Source organism: Ambystoma mexicanum, chromosome 6p, assembly GCF_040938575.1.
Source record: "Ambystoma mexicanum isolate Mex_15411 chromosome 6p, UKY_AmexF1_1, whole genome shotgun sequence".
Lineage (NCBI taxonomy): Eukaryota > Metazoa > Chordata > Amphibia > Caudata > Ambystomatidae > Ambystoma > Ambystoma mexicanum.
This window is the reverse complement of record NC_090935.1, coordinates 1,198,201,113-1,198,224,868: the sequence shown is the minus strand read 5'-3', so window position 1 is coordinate 1,198,224,868 and position 23,756 is coordinate 1,198,201,113. Positions and strand designations below refer to the sequence as shown.

The window sequence follows — 23,756 nt, the reverse complement described above, 5'->3', positions numbered from 1 at the left end:
CATTACTACCACTGCTAACCGCATCAGACCTGCCCAATGCCATTATCATGTGACCTGAGCCGGATTTAAAAAACGGATAGTTGGACCAACAGTTGCACTGACTAACCAGTACAAACCAACACTTAGCGCTGATTGTCAGTGTAAAATTGGATTGCAACTGACCGTATTGGAGCCTTAGGACTTCTTATCAGCCCAGAAGAATGTACTGATCTAGAGACACTCGGTGATTGATGGCAGCGCATCAGTCTTTTTGGGGGAACATGTTTGATGATTGGCTGCCAAACCTAAAGTTGCCATAATACACCATCTGAGGTACATACAATCAATGTACTATACACATATGATAGAGAGGCTATGATATCCAACCAGTATGATATGATATGGCATTTATAACGCGCCTATACACAGGTGTTTCAAGGCGCGACGAGGCAAGGGAGGGGGAACAGAGGGAAGACAGACAACCATCTTACTAAGCCCGGTGTCATTCAGATCGCGCAAGTGCAAGGGAAGGGGGAAAAGAAAGTGCGGGAGGAGGGGAAAGTGCAGTACATGGGATAATAAGATAATAACATAAATAAATAAGGAACGGCCAGCTGGTGGCAAGTGCAAGGTGAGTGCAGACATGAGTGCTGGTTTGGGGACTGTAGGGATCCTCAGGTGCAAGGGTTGACGGAAGGCAGCGCAAGCGTGCAACTGGCAGGGCTTGGGCCTGAAATAAGATGGGTGGCTGGTAACCCGTGCAGTATCAGCCAAGAGCATGGTCCGATATCGAAGGACTTTCCCGGTGGAAAATGCACACAAAAGTGCATGGTGCATATCAAATTCTGATATATCTGTTATTGAAAGCAGGGACGTATTAGGAACGTATTCTGATAAAAGCACATTGTAATTAACTATACTTGACATGTTCCATATGCAGTGATCAACAACTAGAATTACATTTTGTACATCTTGGGCACCGCGTATGAATTTGTAAAGGTTGCACTATTAGAAGATGCACTGTATCCTATGCGCACAGCGTTAATGTTGTGTGACGTTATCATGCACTACACGTGGATGACGTACAACATAAATAGATGTTTCAAAATGGCGATGGCTCGCAAAAATCTTGCGGAATGCCGCTGCCGTTTTAACCAAAATCGCTCCAAAACTGTGGTTAAGTTCGAGGGAAACCTAATTCATTAGCAAAAATGTGCAATAGTTGATAATACCGGTATATCATAGCCTCCATCTTTCCACAACACATCAACTTCTGTTTTAAGTAATTTCACTGCAATCATTTATAATGAAGAGATGCTAAGGGATTCCAGAAGGACAATGAGAATAACTAGAGGAACAAATTAGTGGGATTGGACCTAAAACCTAAGGTACATTTAAGATACAGATTATGTATATTGCAGGGGTGTTGCTAGGTCAGGAATAGGTCTGGGGCTACGCTAATGTTGAGACTGTCGGAAGTCGGGGCTAGCTAGCCTTTTGGTTTAAGCTCCTGTGCTTCTATCCTGGGCTACAACCAAAAGACCCGGGGCTATAGCCCACTCAGCCCCCTCCCAGCAACGCCTCTGGATTGTTTAACAATACGTGGTACTACAAATACGCAATAGCTTTCTTATTCCTCCTTTTTGTAGGGAATTTCTCTGTTTACATACACAATGAAGTGATGCTAATTTACACCACCAGGATACTTGGAATGACCACAGAAAAATGATTTCCCAAAACAAGTGAGTTGGACTAGACCCTGAACATAAGGTAAATTTAGGAGGTAGATTATCTCTAGTATTTCAATATTGCTCATATGCAAAGAATATAACGATACCTATTTTGTACGGTTATTCGAGGTTTTAGCCCTATTCGTTCAAAAGAAGCAAACCTGGACTACAATGCCCAGATTGAAGCTAATGGTTATCTGAAAGCCAGGACCGTAAACACAGTGGTCCAAATTGCCACCCAAAAAAGTGACAGCTCAATTCACAAAGGGCATCTACGCACCTTGGAGCGCTCTTTCATGTGCCCTTTTCTCCCCTTTGCCCATTTTCACATTTAAGGGGGTCTTTTAGGGCATTAAAAAGCACATCCCACATTCACAAATGGGATGAGCTTTTAAATGTCCTAAAAACAGGGGCATTTAAAACAAATCTTTTCATGGTCGTTTATGACCCTGCCATGCTTTATGTTTTAACAGCCGTGGGCTAAACCGTGACTGTCACATTAGCATTTCCATTCCCCAAACGGGGAGGGAAATTATTTTGTCATTTCACCAGCCTTTGTGAGTGAAATGCACTTGCAACCACTGGGACCATGTCATATATTAGTGTCGGGACCGTGCACCGACAGCAATGTCTGCAAAGGGGCTGGACAGCGCACCGATGCGCCCAGTGCTTTAAGTGGCACTACAAATCGAGCCGGGGCTCATTGAGGGGGCGTGGCCTAACAGCGGGGGCCTTGATGGCCCGTTAGGCCACGCCCCCTTGACGAGCCCCAGCTCAATGGGCTACTGGCACCCCTGCCAGGCAGCCTTTTGTGGAGATTAGCACCCTCTCAACTATGATGGAGAGGGTGCTGATCTCTGCACTTATATTCTATAGGCTTGCCTGGCAGGGGACAGCGCCTCGCCTATTCAGCCTTAATGGTGGTGCTGCCCCTCACCTGCTGGGGAGGGGCAGCGTCACCATCAAGGCTGAAAGGGTGAGGCCACTGGACACAGAGGGCTTTTTCCGAAAGACTGAAACTCCCGCGAATCCGCGGGAGCTTCAGTATTTAGAAAGCAAGGCCTCTGCTTCCAGCGGCCTCACTTTTTCTCCATAATGGTGGATCACTTGATTAAAGGGATGCCTCGTAGGTGCGGCGCCACCATTATGGCTTAAAGGCATTTTTTTCTGAAGCCTGAAGCTTTCGCACACGAGCGAGAGCTTCAGGCTGTAGAAAAAAATGCCTTTTCGTGTAGTGGCCGGGGCTGCCAGGGGAGATTAGTGGGCCCCGGCAGGGCCCCGCCTCAAACCGAAATTTCGGAGCCTGCCGGGGCCCAGCCCCGGCAGGCCCCGGCCCACTTAAAGCCCTGGATGCGCCCCTGTCCAGCCCCTCCTGAAATGCACAGGTGTCCTTTGAGAATAAGGTGACCTGCGCATTTCTGAAAATAGCGCAAATGGAATGGGCGCATTCTTTTTGAGAATCTGCCCCATGGAACCACGAAGGCGCCAAAGTGCATTCCCTATGAATGCCAGCTGCGCCCCCCCTTCTGATCTACAGTCCACTCCCTCTCATTATATGACGTGGCCGGGAGGCCGCCTCTGAAAGACATGCAAACGAAAGATCGAATTAGACATATCTGGCACCCCTCAAAGCAGTTAGAAATGGGGAGCAGTGTGGAGATATCGCCCCCTTTATCGATCTTAGGGCACAAGGTCTGGTTAAGGTGCTAAACTCTAAAGGACTATGCAGGGAGCTATGGGACTTGTAGTCTGGATTAGCTCATTGTGTTATGGTTTTCTTGTGCGCTTCTTGCTGCTGGGAAAAATAAAATAAAAGCGATGTGACGCATAATAGTCCCCTCTGTGCCATTTATAGAATCCCGACACAGAACATACTAGAGCAATGGACCTGTGAATGTACAACTAACCCGTCTACCCTTATTATATGCCCCATCACACCCCTGTTCTGGCTGCCATTCCACGTCATCTCACACTCATTGATGGCTGGTTGTACCCATTATAGATGTCTCCATCGTTTCTAGATTACCAGCTTTCTACACCTCCCCTTGTTGGTCAGCTGCAGGGGAGTTGCTAGGTCTGGACAAGACCCGGGGCTAAGCTGATGTTGGAACTGTTGGGACTGGGGGCTAGCTAGTCTTTTGGCTGTAGCTCCTGAGATTCTATCCGGGGCTACAACCAAAAGATCAGGGGCTATAGCCCCCTTAGCCCCCCCCCTAGCAACGCCCCTGGTCAGCTGTCTCTTTTTGCCTCCTGCGAAGGAGGAGGGCCCCGTGCATGCTTAATGCCAGAGCAGAAGCCATCGATAGGTCACTTCATGAATAAAGCATGAGTGGCTAACAGTCCTTCTCAGGATCTCAAGATCTACCACAGGCCCAGTGTTCTTCCCTGACCTCATTCCTGAGAGAGCTCCTATGACTGCTTGTGTTCTAAGGAATGCGTTGCACTACAATGCACCAAGCATGTTATTCCATAGCACAAAAAACAGTTCAGGTGTGGATCCTTCGAGACTTGCTTACAAATTTGCTTCTGGAAAAAATGTATTTCTTGGGGTAGCGTTAAAGGGTTTTTTTTTTTAAACTGCCTGTACAATTAGGAACATGTCATAAATCAGGCAATGTTCTACACCACCACATTCCCCAAAATGCACTTTGCAAAGGGATAGTCGAATAACCTCAAAATAGTCATGCTAGAGGGAATGTTTGGCTTCATCAAAGCTTCTCATCTCTTTGCATCCATAATCCCATTGTTGAGCCCCATGATTCCCACTGAACTGAGAACCATGCACACTACTGATCCCCCACAGTAGGGGTTGCGGGGCTTTGGGCGGCCGCAGAACCTACCGCTGCAAGTCCTTTCATCTGCACAGATCTTGCAGCCAGCCGGGCAGTGTCTGCAGACCCCATCTATAGCTGTATACTTCTCACTACAGGTACTCTTGCATGTGGAATGCTGCAGGACGAAGGAGCTGTCGCACGACTGGCAAGTCGTGGCATTGCCAATGCAGGTTTTACACAGCGCACTACAGCGGGTGCAGATTCCAGCTTTGCCAAAATATCCACTGCAGGCAGGAAAGAAACAAAAATAACAGTTTAGAATATTGTTTTAAAAAAATAAGCAAGCAGAACATAATAGCAATACATTACAACACCTCGTTCGATCGCACGCCAAAACGGCTCCATTTTGGCGTGCCTTCGAACATGCTGAACATACTGACGAGTATTTTCGTAGATGTTAACTAAATATTCACACATCATTGGATTCCTCGAAAGTGAGGAAACCACAAATACATTTTGAAGACTCGGTCGATCTAAATAAATCCTCCTGATGAGCCAAAGGGCGAAACACGTGTAGAGGATCACAATGAAGGTAAACATGAGAGGATGAAGAATGTTAAATCAGGACTTAAATGAGGAAAATCAAAGGATTATTTGATCAAATGATGACAATGAAAAAGGTTATTATTTGAGATACAATCAATTGTATAACTTTTTTTTCTTTTCTTGATCAGATGTGTGAATAAACATATCTTATCAAAAGACAAACCGAGTGATTCAATAAAGTGTTATTGTTATCTTGAAGTGCAACTCTCTTTTCGTTCTTCTGTGATCTTGGTGGCTCCTGGTTTGCCTTGAACTTACAGAGGACAACTGCTCTGGGATGGATGCTCCCATTACCTGCCATCCCCACCAAATTGGCCTAGTCTGTCAATGAAATCTGCCCTTCATTTGGTTTGAGTCAGAAAAGAGAGACCGACAACTGGAAGGAAGGACTCACTATGGTGCATGGGAGCACCAACATTGTACACTAAAAGCTTATTCTTGACCTTGGAGTACTTTTTTGCGGATGGCGTGATAAGGTTGGTCTGGGTCCAACCTTCTTTAATACCCTCAAAATTTGACCAGATGGTGTTTCTCTCTACAAGACCAGGGCTGGATTCTGAGGTATATCAATATGCTGGGTGCCTAGTTAGTAGGAATGTGGGCTGAGCCAGGCTTCTCTAAAGAAGAGTTCACAGAGTTTTTGGGTAGCTATATGGTGAGTGATATCAGGTGCATTGATAAGTATGAGATGTGGTGTTTATTTGGGAGGGGGCATGCGAGCGGCGGTGGGTGTGATGTGTGTACGTTTTTGCTGGCTATGAGGATGTGAAGAATGTAGGAAGGTTGTCTTCCTGATTGACGTAGTGTGGGTATAGTGTATTGGGTGCGATAAATGATGAATTGACAAGCAGTGTGGAGGGGCTCTGGCCCTGGTTGCTATGTCAATGTATTTAATAAAGGGGATATTATTTAGGGCCGACTGATTAATATTGTTCTTTGAATGATGGTCATCAAACTTGGGCGTGCCCTCCATTTTTGGTATGGGCTCTGAAAGGCAAACCCACATTACAGCAAATTGCCAAATCGAACAACACTCTATGCTACAGATGCTGACCAAAGAAACACATTGAAATCTATTGCTTGGGGTTGAAGGTAAGGGCCCGACATATTTGCAAATGAGCACCCAGGGTTAAGGAAAATGTTTGTACGGTATTGTAGAAGGAGGAGGTTGAGTTATATGCTGCACTGCTCTAGTTGGCACAGCACGGTGGTGGGGAGACATGCCAGTCGGTGGCTGGCTGCAGCCTCTTCAGAGTTAGGTCAGGGATAGGAAGCCCATGGTGGAGGCCTTTTCCCCACCACCATACATATGATATTATATGCCATTTATAACGCGCCTATACACAAGTGCTTTAAGGTGCGACAAGGCAAGGGTGGGGGAACAGAGGGAAGACAGACAACGATTTTACTAGGCCAGGTGTCATTCATATCACGCAAGTGCAAGGGAAGGGGGAAAGAAAAGTGCAAAGGGTTCGGGGAGGGGAAAGTGCAGTACTTGGGATAATAAATTAATAACAAAATAAATAAAGAACGGCAAGCTGATGGCAAGTGCAGAGTCAGTGCAGACATAAGTGCTGGTTTGGGGACTGTAGGCATACAGAAAACAGTCCCCAGGTGCAGGGGTTGCCAGGAAGGCAGCGCAAGCGTGCAACTGGCAAGACTTGGGCCTGAGATCAGCTGGGTGGACAGGTAACCCGTGCAGTCTCAGTATCAGCCAGGACCTCAGCAGGAGAGAGGGGAAGAGAAAGCAGAAGAAAAGAGGAAGGTTTTTAGGTGCTTCCAGAACCGAAGATGGTTCTCCTCAAGTTTTCAGGGAGGTGGGGAGGCTGTTCCAGAGGGAGGCCCAGCCGAAGAGAGAGATCTACCACCAACTAGTTGCTTGGAGAAGCAACTGACCCTGAGGGAGTCATATGAGGGAAGAGCTCGAGAGGGAAGATATTTAGGAAGAGAGAGTTGAAGGTATTGAGGCCCCAGGCCCCAGAAGGCCTTGTGATCGATGCAGAGGGTTTTGAACTTAATCCTCGCAGCCACTGGGAGCCAGTGCAGAGATTTCAGTTCTGGAGAGATACGATCCCTGGGCTTGAGGCCAAGGACAAGTACTGTTCTGGATGAGTTGCAGAGGGCATAGAGTAGAAGCAAGCAGATTTATAAAGAGGCTGTTGCAATAGTCCAGCTTGGAGAGAACCAGAGCTCTGGAGACAGTGAGCTTCTGGGGGAAGGAGAGGAAAGGAAGAATACCTCTGAGGAGGTGCAGCTGGTAGTGTGACTTCTTAGAGACCTCAGAGATGTGAGGGGAGAAAGAGAGTGCAGAGTCGAATATGACACCCAGGTTCTTAGCCTTGCAGGTGGGAGCAGGAAGAGGGCCAAGAGAGGCCAGCCAGAGAGCTACAGGAAAGGAGGGAGTGGGTGTGCCGATGAGGAGAATCTATGTCTTACTGGCTTTAAGGCAGAGGTCATTGGTGGCACACCACTCCTGGATAGCAGACAGACAGTCAGAGATGAGGGATAGGGAAGAGGTGGCCTAAGGTAGCCTGAAAATTATCTGTCATCCACGTAGCACTGAAAGTTGGGGCAGAGAGCGGCAATGCGGTGGCCAAGGAGTGCCAGGTATTGGTTGAACAGCCAGGGAGAGAGGTTAGACCCCTGGGGGACACAACAGGTAGAGAAGAAGATAGCAGAGAGGAAGGACCCAAGTTGGACCTAGGTGGGTCGATCAGAGAGGAAGCAAGTCAGCCATGCCAGGGCCTGACCGGTGATACCTAGGTTATCACGGAGACACTTTAGCAGGATGGAATGGTTGACAGTGTCAAAGGCGGAAGAGAGATCAAGCAAGTTGAGGACACGGGGTGTTAGAGTCAAGGTTTGAGAGCAGGTTTATAAAAGCCAAAGGCAATCTGTTGAGCAGGTCCCAGCTCCCAACACCGGCCACCACCACCAACCAAGGGAGGGAGGCTCTTGCCCACACCACCTACCCATAACCAAAACGGAGAAGACGCTGCTTGAACTAGGTTCCTGTCCGATCGCACAGACACAAATGCGAGTTGGAAGCACCCCAGGAGTCAGCCCCTAAGTGCCAACAACTACCCATATAGCTAAATAGGGACATGAACTCCTCTGGCAAGATGAGGGTATGGTCCCTTCACAGGCATTTGCCAACCACCAGGCTACATTGAAACCAAGGAGGCTCTCAGGATGCCCCGCCACTGTATTTTCATCTGTAAAACGGGCACTGAATGTGCTGAACCAGTTCACTGTGTGAGTGAAGCATTCTGTGCCGCAAGTGCTCTAGCTGTTCTGTAGGTTTGAGTGAAGTTTGTATTTCTAATCACCCCTGCCTTTTGTGTCTGTTTGTGAGGGAAACTTACACTGCTCTGCTTGTTCTTTCTGTGAGAGGGAAGCTTGCACTGCTACCCAACGTACAGTACGTGTTTTGCGTGCAAGAGCGACGGTTGCCTTTCTGCTCTCCATGCTGTAGCTGTTCTGAGTGTGAGGGATGCTTGCACTGCTGCTGCCTGTTGGCTGCTTGGTCTGTGTTTGATGGAGATGCTTTCCCACACGCAGCCCAAGGGCATAGGCTTCGGTTTTTTACTATTGCACCTGTGTTGTGTATCACAAATGCTTGTAATGCTGCTGTGTATCAGGAATGCTTGCAAAGCTGCTGTGTATCAGGAATGCTTGCAACGCTGCTGTGTATCAGGAAAAACTTCCAATGCTGCTGTGTGTCAGGAATGCTTGCAACGCTGCTGTGTATCAGGAATACTTGCAATGCTGCTGTGTATCAGGAATGCTTGCAACGTTGCTGTGTATCAGGAATGCTTGCAACACTGCTGTGTATCAGGAATGCTTGCAACGCTGCTGTGTATCAGGAATGCTTTCAACGCTGCTGTGTATCAGGAATGCTTGCAACGCTGCTGTGTATCAGGAATGCTTGCAACGCTGCTGTGTATCAGGAATGCTTGCAACGCTGCTGTGTATCAGGAATGCTTGCAATGCTGCTGCGTATCAGGAATGCTTGCAATGCTGCTGTGTATCAGGAATGCTTGCAATGCTGCTGTGTATCAGGAGTGCTTGCAATGCTGCTGTGTATCAGGAATACTTGCAATGCTGCTGTGTATCAGGAATGCTTGCAACATGCTGCTGTGTATCAGGAATGCTTTCAACGCTGCTGTGTATCACGAATGCTTGCAATGCGGCTGCATGGTCTGTGTCTGTTGTCAGCAGTTCCGAAATTGTGTAGGCAGCACAGATGGAGGAGCAGGGTTTGTGGCACGCGGCTCGTACGGCTCCTGACAGGCTCGGGACAGGAAGGTGCCTTCGTCTGTGTTCCGAACTCGCCTATAGGGCACTGGCCACATGCTGCTGTAGGCCACTTTTTTGGGTCAAGGTGGGCCTGTCTGATGTGTTACTTCATTACGCAGTCAGTCGCTTTTACCAGTTTTGTTGAATAAATATCTTTAAAATGCACAATTTGCATCACATTTTATCAAAAAACTCCCCCTTGGGTACAGTTCAAATAGTCTTTCACAAAAGGAACGAATTCCAACTGTGGCCCACTTTTTCATTGGTGCACGGAAATGTGTATGCCCCAGCCCGACCCTGCTTGCACAGTGCGTCATCTACCCTTCTTCCTAAAGACCTACGTGAATTTAGCGACAGTGATGCCAAGCTTCTTCACGGTTTTCTGCTCCTTCAAGTTTAGTATAATTGTTACTACATTGCGCTACTTTTCAAAGTCGCGGATTCACTGAAAATTCATGCAAGTCCTTCAATCTCAATCAGCATCAAAAAGCAAGAATAAAGGAATCGTACTCTGCGCAGGTCTTAAGACATTGGCCTTTGTGTAGGTAGAGTTGATGGCCTTCCACATTGGCGCACTTTACGCAGTTCTGACTGTTTTCAGTGCAGACTTCACAGCTCTCGACGCACTTCTCGCATCTCCAGTGCTTCCGGCTTTGAAAGGTTCCTGTCGGGCAGTCGCCGATGCACTCTGTGGCATGAAGATAGCTTTCTAAAATGGAAACCAGCAAGGCCCAAAGAAGAGATAAGGAAACAAAACAAGGGAAGAGCACGTCAGGGGATTTCAAGAAAGTGCAACCAGTGGCAGCCAATATCCATAACCAAGACCAGCGCCAGCTTTGAACATGAAAACAACTGTTGTAATTTACTAAATGTGCATTTATTCATTGCAGTGCTACTCAATGAGTGGAGTGAGCAATAGTGTTGATACATATTAAAAATGATCTATGCAAAACTACCCGCCCCTGTTATATAATGAGTAGAGAATAAAAAAAAACAACGGTGGGACCATGACTTGTTAGGTTGCACATTCATTTGTACTCTAGAACACTCTGGGGCAGATTCTCAAAAACAAGTGAGATGCGCGATGGCGCAAAGATGTACCTGCACCATCGCGTATCACATTGTGCGGGATGCATTCACAAAGAAAACACCAAGGTTTGCTCATTCAGATGTCCTTTGTAGATTGGGCTGAGCGCATCTCCTCACTTTCGCCCAAATAGGTTTTGAGAATCTGGCCCATTGTGTACACCTTTTATAAATTGGCGCATCTCTGAGTTGCACAATTCTGTGACTAAGGTACATCTATTTCTGGCGCATCTCAGATTTACGCACTTTGTTATGTTGGAAAATCTGGCACTTTACGCATTGCTGCCTTTCTCCAGGAAGAGCTGGAGCTCCCACCTCCCACTGCAGGAGCAGTGCCTTGCCTGGAGGCTCACCCTGTCCAAAGGTAGGTTTCACCTACCGGAGCTCCGCCATAATCCGCTATCATAGCCTGGATGCTGTAGGAGGAATTTGTTTATGCATTAATTGCCTTTATTACACTGGAGTGTTACGGCCACCATTGAACACCAGGAGGTCCTTGCCACTCCAAAATGCCCACACGCCACTTTTCTGCCTGCACCTATCTTTTGAACCACATCAGGTCCAACATCTAAACCTGATTGGCTGCCAGCATACACTTGTCTGCCAATCGAGAGCCGGCAGGCTCAAGCCGGAACACAGACGAAGGCACCTTCCTGTCCCGAGCCTGTCAGGAGCCGTACGAGCCGCGTGCCACAAACCCTGCTCCTCCATCTGTGCTGCCTACACAATTTCGGAACTGCTGACCAAGGCACATGGTAAGCTGATTCTTCTTGCTGCCTCAACTGACTTGTTCCTGCCACTCCACAGACACCGTGTGCCCTACAACCAAGTGTTAACTGCTGTATCACTACCCTGTCTAATATCCCGAGGCAACGCTCCACAACGCGTTCCCTACAATTTGCTTAAACTAACTTGCTGCTTGTTGCATCCATGTGATATTGTCAACACAACGTTGTAGCCGCCTACGGCACTCTAAAAAAAAAAATCTTATATTGAAAAGGTTAATTCGCCCATAGCCGTGCCCCTTAGGCTCCCTCCAAACTGCCACCACTGCCTATCATGCGCCATGCCATTATGTGGCTTTCTTACTATGTATTTTACTACATGTCTGTAAGATAACCCGCCACTCATTTTGCAGCTGTTTCTGAATCCCCTACCACACCCCCCAGATACTACAGCCACCCTGCTACGGTAGCCACTCCCTATCCTCGCCACATCCGACCTATTTATTTTTATACTACCAACACACGCTCCTACTATCCGAGTGCCCAGCCCACCTAAGCCCATCAGCACCGACCAACTCACTAGACAACCAGCGGCACAACCCACCCTCTGCTGCCCTCCTGAACACAGGTCATTACATGCCGCCCCCTCTAGAAAACTGCACGCGCTACAAGCACCCGCTGCTTATGCTACAAATCCCTGCTGACCTCCTTTGCTGCCCACCTCCGTATGGCACAAAACACTCCCTACAACGCTGCTGAGCATTCCAGCAAAACCACCACCCTGAATAGTATCCCTGCAACAACCAAAACAGGGGACAACCCGAAAACACAGCTCCAATGTGCACTTATCAATGCACGCTCCTTGCCAGCACATGCTGCAGAGATTCACAATCTCATTACAGATTTAGACCTAGACATACTAGCTGTTACTGAGACCTGGCTACATGAAGCATCAGGACAAGCCGTCTGCCAAACCTTACCACCAGGGTACATTATCCCACGCCAAGATCTAACCTCTAGTAAAGGAGGAGGGGTCGCCTTAATTCTCAAGGAAACTCTCAACGCTAGGCAATTTAAGACCACTGAAGCTGACAACTTTGACACACCATCAGCAAAAATATCTCCTTCACCAAACGACACCATAACAATACACATCGTCTACCGCCCGCCAGGCCCCACCCTCGACTTCCAACCCAACATCACTCACATCCTAGGGGACAACCTTAAAACAAACTCAAGAGCCATTCTCCTAGGAGACCTCAACCTGCGTTTCAAGGACCCAAAAGACGAGAAGAGCAAAGCCCTTGCTAAAGCCCTCCAAGACTTAGGCTTCAATCAACTAGTGAAGGACCCGACCCACACCGAAGGTCGCATATTAGAATGGCTTGCGGATCACAACTGTGCTGCCGACATCAGCTCTAACACCCCTCGCACATGGACAGACCAACATCTCCTGCACTTCCTTATACTCTTAAAAACAGGAGGGAACCCAAATCTACCCGCGCCAGCCACTTTGGCAGGATCGAAAAAATTGTTCACCATCGACAGAATACTCCCCCTCCTTGAATCTTCTGCACTGGCCCATTCCATATCTAACGATCCTACACCACTAGTAGAGATCTACAACACCATTCTTAAAGATGTACTAGATGCTGTAGCTCCACTGGAAATGAAAAAAACAAGCACATACTCCATGCAAACTCCTGGTTCACACAAGAACTCCAGGTTGCCCGAACCGCAAAACTAGCAGCATTAACCGTCTGGCAAAAAAAACCCTCCACTACCACAAGAGATACTTACCTTACAGTCGCTAAACAATACAAAAAGGCCATAACAAATGCCTAAGCAGCCACATACACTGCTAGAATTGAGAAAGCTAACTCCCAGTCCAAAGAGCTATTCGCCATCTACAATGAGCTGATTATTCCCCCCACCTCCACACAACCTACCGAGAAAAACGAAACATGGTGTAACAACATCCAATATGCCATGCTTGACAAAATCAAAACACTCCAGAACAAAATTAAAACTCAATTTGACAAACTGCCTAAAGCCAAACCGCCACCATCTAAGCCTCCCGTCAACCCACTAGCCAAAAACACTCCACACAGCAAAGATGCACCCAAACCCTTCGCATTTAGGGAAGTAACTATTCCTGAAGTACTACTGATAATGAAGCACATCAAACCATCACTATGTAAAGGAGACATTTGCCCAGCCAACCTAGTCCAAGACTGTGCAACAGCCCTGGCCCCTTTCGTCACCACCTTCATCAATGCCTCCTTCGCCACTAGCACCGTCCCGCTCACCCTTAAGGAAGCCTGGGTTCGGCCTTTACTAAAAAAACCTACCCTTGACCCCGACTCCCCAAACCACTACCGTCCAATCACCACTGTGCCATTCCTGTTGAAAAATCTGGACAAGGCCACATATCTACAGATTCAGTCTTACCTAGAAGCTCACAACCTTCTCGGAAAAAGGCAATCTGGCTCCCGCCCTCGCCATGGCATAGTCTCAGCCCTACTTGACCTTAAGATCCAACTACTGGAAGCCATGGACAAAGGCAAATCCTCACTCCTCCTACTCTTGGATCTCTCAGTGGCCTTTTACCTGGTTGACCACAAGATCCTGTGTAAACATCTCACTGACACAGCTCACTTCTCCCAAGAAGCTACCGCTTGGATCACCTCCTTCTTGGATGGTCGAGCTATGAGAGTCTTTTCTGACCAAGCATCGGCCTCTCCATCACCCATTGGATGTGGAGTCCCACAAGGTTCTTGTACCTTCACCACTCTCTATAATCTATTCACTCTCCCCCTCTTCAGCGACATAGAAGATTTTGGCATAGCCTTTACTAACTATGCCGATGACACACAAATTCTTCTCCCTCTAACAGGTAACTATGAGCAAGACCTCAACACCCTCCAGGAGACATATGCACACATCCAGGCTTGGATGGCTGCCAATGGCCTATGTCTAAACGGGGAAAAACAGAAATACTACTGGTGGGCCCCAAAGAATCCCTAAAAAAACTAGACAACAAATGCAGCTCCTTCAACACTACTATTATTACAACCTCTGCTGCAGTGAAAACCCTTGGTGTCTACCTAGACTCCACATTATCAATGGATAGGCAGTTAGGGCCATATCCTCATCAGCAGCACTTACCTCTAAAATGATAAATGCTGTTAAACCCTATCTATCACCAAAGAACAGCCTCAACATTGCCAGAGCCACAGCTGGCGCAAAGTTGGATTACTGTAACATCATACTCCTAGGCACCTCCGCAAAAAACAGACTGCAAATTGCACTAAACAGCGCCCTCAGAGCTGCACTCAGTATCCCGAGGAGAGAGCACATCTCCCAGGCAAGAAAAGACGCCCACTGGCTCCCAATCAAAGAACGCATTACATTCAAGGCCCTCCCAATCACACACAGATGCCTTGCCCCGACCGCCCCAGCTTATCTAGCTGAAAGAATACACCAGGCTCCTGTCCTCAGACCAAAATGGGACCAGTACGCACACCTACTCTCAGTCCCTACATTTAACAGAGCTAAAGCTGGTGGCACCAGCTTTGAAGTACTAGCCCCTAAAGCTTGGAACTCGATTCTGCTCAGCCTAAGAAAGGAAGAATCCCTCACAACGTTTAGAAAAGTACTAAAAACAAAGCTTTTAAACTAAACCATTACCTACTGCATTGCTTCTAACATTGTTCCTCTGTAACCTCGGAACACCCTCAACACTGCCATTGAATGTCTATAATTACTTTTGTAACAAATGTCATAACATGCATTAAGTGAATATTCTGTAACAGCACCACGATGCCTACGGGCCGCTGGGTGCTTTATACATCCAAATAAATAAATAAGTAAATAAATAAATAGATACATACATACATACATAAATAAATACATGCATTGTTTCTCCCTCCCTCATCTTAGTCCTCTGTCAGATCAAGTTCACACATTTATCACGGTTGCATAGTTAGCCTTCAAATGATTTAAATATTTATTTTGTTAACTCTCATGGGCCGCTACTCACTTCTTCCTGCCATTTCCAAAATCCACCATGTATTGTAATTATACTGCGATATACTGTACATGCATATATGCAAACACATGCGTGTTTCATGTTTGGTGATGGTTATTAAACAAATAGCAGGGCTTAAGAAGACGTATTTCGCAGGGATGAAATAGTTCCTGTGAATTATTTTCTATAATTCACGAAGATGACATCATGATATGATATGATAGTTTATTTATATAGAGTCTATACGCAATGTGTTTCAAAGCGCTTCAAGGCAAGGGAGGGAACAAGAGAAAATACAATGACATTCTTACAGGCCATGAACGGTAAGGATGTGAAATTAACTATCGTACTCGGCCTGACGACATTTCAGAGAGTGCAAGAGCTAAGACATAGATAAGGAAGGGAGGGGAAGAGTGGGAAGGAAATGGAAACAGTACTAGGCCTGCCGACATTTCTGGTAGAGCCGGAGAAAAACAAAAGATGAGGGAGAAAGGTGCAGAAAGGGAGGGGAGGAACAAAACACGCGACTATTGTAGTAGGCGTGACGACATTTCAGATAGTGCTGGGGGTGGGGGAGGAAAAAAACAAGTACGGGGAGGAGACAGACAAGGTTTGTTTGTTTGTTTTATTATTTATAATGCGCGAGCATACCCGAGGGTATCAGGGCGCAGCCTTTACAAGAATTTGCGAAGCTTTGTTACAGGTCATAGAATATACAGACAAATAGTAGGGTACAACGATAAAATATACATTTCAACAATAAAGTACAGAGATATTATAAACATATAGACAAATGGGCACACATGGTTACAATGTGTGTGCATTGCTGATAGCATGAAGGTTGGCCTATCAGTGGGCAGAGTTAGTGAGAAACTCCATTTTCAGCCATGCGACAACTTTGGCACGGAGGTTCTCGTAGGGCAGGTCCACTCTGAGATTGGGCGGTAGGAAGTTCCACAGTTTGGCTGTTTTCACTGGGAACCTATTGCCCCCTATGGTGGCGCATTTGAATTTGGGGACAGAGAGGCAGTCTTTGTAGGCAGATCTAGTGGGTCTCAGGGAGGACTGTCTATGGAATCTATCAATCAGGTAGATGGGGGCAGCGTTATTGAGTGATTTGTGCGTGAGCGATGGAGTTTTTAAAAGTATTTTATTATTAATGGAGAGCCAATTATTCTGTAGGTTAAATTCTGAGATATGCTCTCTTCTGGAGATGCCCAGGGCCGCTCTGAGGGCATTGTTCTGGAGGGTTTGAAGTTTGCTGGTGGTAGCCCTGGAGGATCCCAGGTAGAGGGCGTTGTAGTAGTCCAGGCGGGACAGTATAAGGGCTCTAGCGAGGGTAAGGCAGCTAGTGTCGGTCAGAAATGGTTTGGCTGTGCGGATTAATTTGCACGTAGAGGCCGTGGAAGACGCTAAGGAGCTCACCTGTCTCCTGAAGGAGAAATATAAAATCCAGGTAGAAACCCAGAGTTTTGACCTCTTGTCCAACCCTGATGTTGTTACCATCGATCATGAAGTAGTTGTAGGCAGGGCCAAGTTTCTTTAAGCTAGCCGTGGTGCCTAGGGTGATGAGTTCCGTTTTATCATCATTCAGGCATAGTCCATGTGTGGCCATCCATGCCTGGATGATGATGTACACCCTATTTAGCAAGGCCAAATACTTTCCATAATCTCCAGAAAGCGGAAGGAGGATCTGGGTATCATCTGCATAGTTAGTGTAGGTGATACAGAGATGATCCAAATCATCGAAAAGGGGCTTGGTAAATATGTTGTACAATGTGGGAGGAACGCAGGAATCCTGCGGGACGCCACAAGTGATCGGTATAGGATCTGCCACCGCAGTTGGTGAAAAGACAGTCATGGTTCTGCCGTTGAGAAAGGAGTGTATCAATCTGAGGTTTCAAGTCTATGAGAGCAGTTTCAGTCCCTTGTTGAGAGCGAAACCCTGATTGTCTGGAACCAGTAGATGGTGTTCTTCCAGGAACTTCTGAATTTGTACATAGGCAACCATGTCCAGGATTTTTAGTAGAAAGGGGACGGTCGTTATAGGTCTGTAGTTTGTGGGCGTGGCTGGGTCGAGTGTGGTTTTTTTTAGTAATGGGAGTACCCAGGATTGTTTCAGATTGGTGGGGATGGAACCAGTGGTGAAGGAGGTTGCTATCATACTAGGTCCAGGGACACTTCTGATAGAGTAAGTGCATAGAAGAAAGTAAGGGGAGGAGATAGGAAAAGGGAGAGGAGGAGAGAACAGAGAGTAAGCAGTCAAAATGAGTGGACAAGCATGAGTAGAGAAGCACTTACAAATATATGAAACACAGGTGCCAACCTTGAAGCTGTATTTCTGTGAGGTTCCAAGACATCTGAAATTCAAAACTGCAATGTTCAGCCAGTGGGTCTGCATCACTGTTCTCATCTGAGGCTGTTCCTGGTATGGGCACTGTGGAAGAAGTGCTCGCCTTTTTATCCCTTGAATGGCCCTCAAGGCACCAAACCATAAAGTATAGAGAGATGGTTTTTTTGTTGTGGACATAATGCAACAATTGCTCACCTAACATGGAAGCACTTACTAATTAAGGAAAAATCGAATGAACTCGTGTTAGGTGAACACCTGATGCTTAAATGCAATCCTTCCCTAAATATTATAACATACACTTCCAGAGTTGTTTATTTCACAGAACTTCAACCTCGAAAGGGAAGCACTTACAAATATATAAAATGCAGGTGCATCGCAACATGAGGTCAGGCTTTTCCTTTTCATGTACCTGGACTTTATCTTTGTAACTGTATGTCCTGATGTAGCCGCCTTGCAACATGAGGTCAGGTTTTCCTTTTCATGTACCTGGACATTACCTTTGTAACTGCATGTTCTGATGTAGCCGCATTGCACCATGAGGTCCTTTTCATTTACCAGGACTTTATCTTTCTAACTTCATCTTCTGATGTAGCCGCCTTGCAACATGAGGTCAGGTTTTCCTTTTCATTTACCTGGACTTTATCTTTCTAACTTCATCTTCTGATGTAGCCGCCTTGCAACATGAGGTCAGGTTTTCCTTTTCATGTAACTGGACTTTATCTTTTGTAAATGCATGTTCTGATGTAGCCACCTCACAACATGAGGTCAGGGTTTCCTTTTCACGTACCTGGACATTACCTTTGTAACTGCATGTTCTGATGTAGCCGCCTTACAACATGAGGTCAGGTTTTTCCTTTTCATGTACCTGGATTCTCCCTTTGTAACTACATGCTCTGATGTAGCCGCCCTGCAACATGAGGCCAGGCTTTTCCACTGTGTGTATTTGAACAGTACTGCACTTTGTAATTCATGTAACCACCTTCTTAAGCTTAAAGCGCCCAGATGCCTTAGGGTTCGGTGCATTATATAAATTTCAAAATAAATGAAATATGGGTTTCACCCAATGGGAAACCTAGAATATCAACCTGGTTAATTAGAACCACTCCTCTCTAACTAAGGCAATGGTATGAAATCATGAAAACACAGGATGCCATTGGCTTCCATGCAGATCTGTCTATTGGTGCTGTGAAAAACCAGAAGGTGTTTCACTGCCCAGACCGCAGAGATCCCTTGCTCAGGTGGCCAAGGCACAGCCATCGCCTTTGGATCCAGACCCTGGGGTTGGACAGGTGCGGGAAGAACACCTGGGTGAGGGGTCCACGGGAAGTGGGGGAGGGACACCCGATGGCAAGATGCGGTATCCCTCCCTTTCCATTACCCCTATCCAATGCATTTTATTCCAAATTCCCAGACCGCCTCCCCTTTCTATCACAAACACTGAGGCGAGGAAGCGGACGTCCCAGACTGAAAGGATTACCACCCATGAAACGACGTACACCTAACACCTATCAACTCCCCCAAATGGTTAAAAGATGGAACACTGAGACACACTAGCAAGGTGGTGTACGAGAAGGAGTAGTCCCTCCAGGGCTATGGCGAACCAGGGGAAGGAGAGCGACAAACCGAGGGGTTAATCCGAAGGGGACGGAAGCCACAGACCGCTCCCTCCCCCTGCGGGAGATCATTATTTCTGAAGGCAGTGAGGCTTGCGCATGACAGCCCTGCTGGAAGGGAGAGTCTTCCGAGGGCTACAAGGTTACCAGCCACCCTCTCGGCTGAACGGCAGAGTTGGGGAGGCACAGAAGGGGCAGTGGTAACAACTTTGACTCCTGCATCAAAGGTGCAAAAGACAGAAAACATTTCAACACCACTGGTGAGTTGAAGGAAGCAAAAAAAGCCTGGTTTGATTTTAATTGAAATGCTTGTACAGTATCCGAGGGATGAAGGTTACACTAGAGCCGATAAGCTGCAAGAAAAGTGAATCTATTGTTAAGAACTGTGAAAATGAAATACAAAGTAGCAGAGTGGTCCGGCGAAGTGAGATTGCCCAATCGAAAGTCTCTGTGAAATGTTTTAAAGCTGTAGCGGTATCGGGAAGTGAGAGATGAGCGTTAAATGAAAAGCTCACAAACTGTTGAACAAAAGGAGGGTCTGAGCCTGACTGAGGGAGGCCCATGTGAAAAGCAAGAGAAGGGTTCAACCCCGACGAGGGAGACCCGTGTGTGAAAATAAAAGGAGGGTCCGAGCCCAACTGAGGGAGACCCATTTGAAAAGCAAGTCATACGCAACAAGTACATTTTCCCAAAAACACTGGAACTGAAGGAAACTATGTGAAGTGGAAGGAAAGAAAGAAAGGAGAGTCGAAGTGGTCATGTGGAAATAAGAGTGAAAATCCTCCCCGTTTCAAAAGTCTTTGACAGTGAAATTAAAATATGAAAGGAGGTTGGAGCCCCGACGGAGGGAACCTATAGTGTGGAATGTGAAGAAAGCTTGGGGAAGGGAACTCCACCAAGGAGAAAAGGTTTGAGACCGATTGAGGGGAACCTATAGTGAACTGTGATCAAATACTATACTAAGAAACTGCTTTGCTGAAACTGTGTAGAAGCTTGAAGGATGACCTAGACTTGGGTGAGAGGAACCTGAGAGGTTAAGCCCGTGAACTTGTGACTCAGACTTGAATGACCAAGAAGGCTCTGGAGGGCAGAGCCAGTCACCTAACTGTGTTTGCAAGCCAAAGTGTGTTCATCCATCAAGTGTTCCACCTAACCCTGTGCTATAAAATGTGGGGACGAGAATTAATTCTGATTTATATTGCCATTCTGACATTTCGTTTCACCACTGATTTTTCCTTTTGTAGATAGCTATATCACATAAGAGTGTATTAGAGTGAGGGCAGGCATTCGGTTTTTGTTAGTATAGGCCTTTATTATTTGACTAAGACTGACTAGGACTGTTTCTTTCTTATTTGATGGTCGAGAGTACTATCATCTTAGTAATATGGCCAGACAGGAGTTTTTCCAAACCCCTTGAATTTAACAATAAAGGTTTTGAAACTTGCAACTCTTGTGTCAGTGTCTACTTGTGATACCATGCCTCCCCTGCAGCGCACACTCTGAAATTGATAATGCAGGGAGCAGCTGTGAACCAAGTTTATCAGTAGCCTTTGTTTAACCACTGTGACAATGTTCCATGCGGGAGGATGGGTTTTGGTACTGGGATTACCTTGAGGGCCGGGAGCCACCACCAGTTCCATGATCCAGGCCACTGAAGAGGTACACAGCACATCCCTAGGCTTCCCAGTCCATTAACAGCCTCAAGTTAAAAAGTTCAATACAAGAACCTTAGCAACCCCTAGTTTGCTAGATATGGACTGACTGGGACAGACCTGGAGTATGATTCTCTGCAGAATTATATGCCATGGGGACAAGGGAGGGGTGGAAAAGAAAAGAACTTACAACAGATTGATGTAAGTAGGAGCCTGGGCACAATTTTAAACCATGAAATCTCATACACCCACCCCTGGCTCCCCTATATCATTAAGTGATAACGCATGGCCTGCCTGCATCAGCAATGCTTTGCTTTGCTTTAGTGCCCCAAACAGCTGCAGGGAGTCCCTGGCCAGTTAATAAGGAGAGACCTACCTTTAGTTAGTCCACAGATTTGCTACCACAGATCCCCAAAAACCTTATCTTACAAGCATGGCAGAGAGGTTTTATCAAAGGAAGCATTTGGAAGCAGAACTTGCTCACCCAAGTGCTCACAAACTCAGACTGCAGCAACCAGCGGAGTGTGAGAGAATGCTGCCTCATTCGTAGCATGTCAGATAGGTCTTTAATAGCTACAAAGTGTATGTGAGTGCATCAACCATGACAATGTATTCAAAATGGCAGCCCACCTAATTGAAGGCTTGTAGTGCAAAGCTGCATAATGATATGGGTAGCAAAGAAGACTAGCTGGGGAGTTTGGGGTTCGCCACGAATGCTGCACACTTGCAAGACCAATGGGTGAATCTGATTACATTTAAAAGGGGCTAGATGTCACAGGGAAGGTCTCTAGTCAGGAATCAGAGGCATGAGACTCACAATGGCTTTGCTGTGAGGAACATAGTTAAGTAATTAATGTTTACTACGCGCTTAACAACGGAGACCAGTCTCTAAGCACAGGACCGTGATTCAAACCTTTGTTGCTCTGCGTTGTCTTGTTTCCAAGTCAAACACGTTGCCCCTGGGCTATCCTCTTGGCCCAACATACAGGCGGAAATGAGTAGGAGGGCATTGTGAGGAGCAGTGATGAGGTGGTGTAGACTAAAAGGAGTAGGTAGGTGGCTGAATGAAGTCGTGTTGAGGTGGTGGAGACTAAGAGGAGTAGTAAGCAGGTGTTGGAGTCTGAGAGAAGGAGTAGATTGAGAGTGTATCAAGGAAAAAGGAAAGAGCAAAAAAAGGAGAAACCAGCAGGGGGTGGGGCAACATCATGCAAAGAAGGAGGAGAGGAAAAAAGAAGAGTAAGAGGAGCAGTAATGAGGAGGTGGAGAGAACAATACAGAAAGAGCATGGAAGGGAATGAGGCTAAGAGGAACAACTAAAAGGACCAGCAATGGAGAGGAGGAGCAGCAGGAAAGGTGGGGATAAAGAGTGCTAAGGAGAAGGGGGAGTAAATCATTGGAGAGAGAATGAAGAAGAGTCACTTGGAGAGAAGATACGAGGAACAGATAAGAAGGGGAATGCCCAGGGAGGAGGAGGAAAGTGTTTGAGCATAGTAGATCATCGAGGCAGAGAGAATAGCATTAGGGTACAGAGGAGAAAAAGACCAGAAACGAGAAGGGAAAGAGATAGGGAGAAGCAGGTGCCTGGGACAAGGGGTAGTTAGCGAGAAGGGTGGTTGAGATCCAAGTACTTGGAGAAACTGTGTTAGGGTCTGCAACCACTGCAAAGAGTTTTAAGACAGACCACACCAGAGCCCACCAAAATAAATCTCTGCTAAGAGCCTAAAGAATCTGACACCAAGCCCACATTTAGATGACCCAGAATCAGATGGGTGGTGGTGCTTGTTTGTCCATGTGAGAAGAGCAACATCCTGACAACTTTTACGAAGGCCAAGCAACCACAGCCAGGAGAGAAGTGCTGTGGCATTTAAAGCCTAAACGACAGCTAGGGGCTTTTATTCCTGCTATCTGTAGTCAAAGCAAGAGAGGGGAGAACTGGGGGCCACTGCCTAATACAGTTAGATTAGTTTGTTTCTTGAATTCCCACTATGTGACCCCAATTAAGACATATTCCTTTGGCATTTCTGTTTGTTTATTAAAGACCCTGGATTCGAGGGTCTGTTGATCGCATGGCCATTGCATCAAATGATCAGTCCCATGTGGTTAATCAGCTGCTCCCTTCCCAGAAAACAATCTGGTTGATCCCTTGTTAGCTGCACACATTCTGCAGATTCATTCCATTAAAAAACTGCCGTTTGAAAATGTGAAAGATCTTCAGTATAATGCCAGCTGGTGAAAAACATAAATGAAGTATCGTTTATATATTTTATCCATTTGTGTTACTTCTGTCAACCAACAAGTATGCAACATTATTCAGCTTCCTGCTTTCCCTAATTATCTTCCATTTTGCAAACAAAGTGCAACATTAAACTATGAAACAAAAAGTGCAAATGTCTATCACTTGTGAATGACAATTGGGAGGATAGAATAATTTATATACTGTAGCACAGATTCTAGCTACTTTTTAAAGAGTGTTATGAAGTAGTGGTGTTGTGTTAATTAAGCTTTAATTTGTAGTGTGATGGAGTTTGGTTTATCCAAATGTATTATTGAATATAGACATATGGCTATAAACTTTCATATGGCAACATTATATATGTATTCAAGTACAATCAATAAATAGCTCTGTCACATATGTACAAACCACTGAAACCTCAAATAAATATAATGTAACATAACAAAACAACAATTGTAATGTTAATCAGACTCCTGTGCAATGAGTCTTTTCCCTATGACGAAAGGTCATTCACAAGAATCCGACGATAGGAAGGGATTATAGATATCCATGAAGCATTCCTCTTGGTCATTTCTCCTGTAAATGACTTTTTCATAGCTGGAGAGGTTGGCCATATCTGTCAACCAAGAGGCGTAGACGTAGGCAAAACCACCAGGGGGCTAAGAGTATTTGGAGT

At 46.3% G+C, this 23,756-nt stretch overlaps 1 protein-coding gene across 1 annotated transcript in view; it reads right to left on the bottom strand.

Annotated features, from left to right (window-relative positions):
• The window catches only part of PCSK5 (proprotein convertase subtilisin/kexin type 5), a 1,619,480-nt gene that overhangs the window by 143,558 nt on the left and 1,452,166 nt on the right, over positions 1 to 23,756 (bottom strand). The window contains exons 29-30 of the mRNA XM_069625842.1: positions 9,899 to 10,097; positions 4,550 to 4,767 (exon numbers count right to left, since the gene is read on the bottom strand). Of these exons, the coding sequence (XP_069481943.1) occupies positions 4,550 to 4,767; positions 9,899 to 10,097 (417 nt within the window). The remainder of the gene's footprint in view (positions 1 to 4,549; positions 4,768 to 9,898; positions 10,098 to 23,756) is intronic.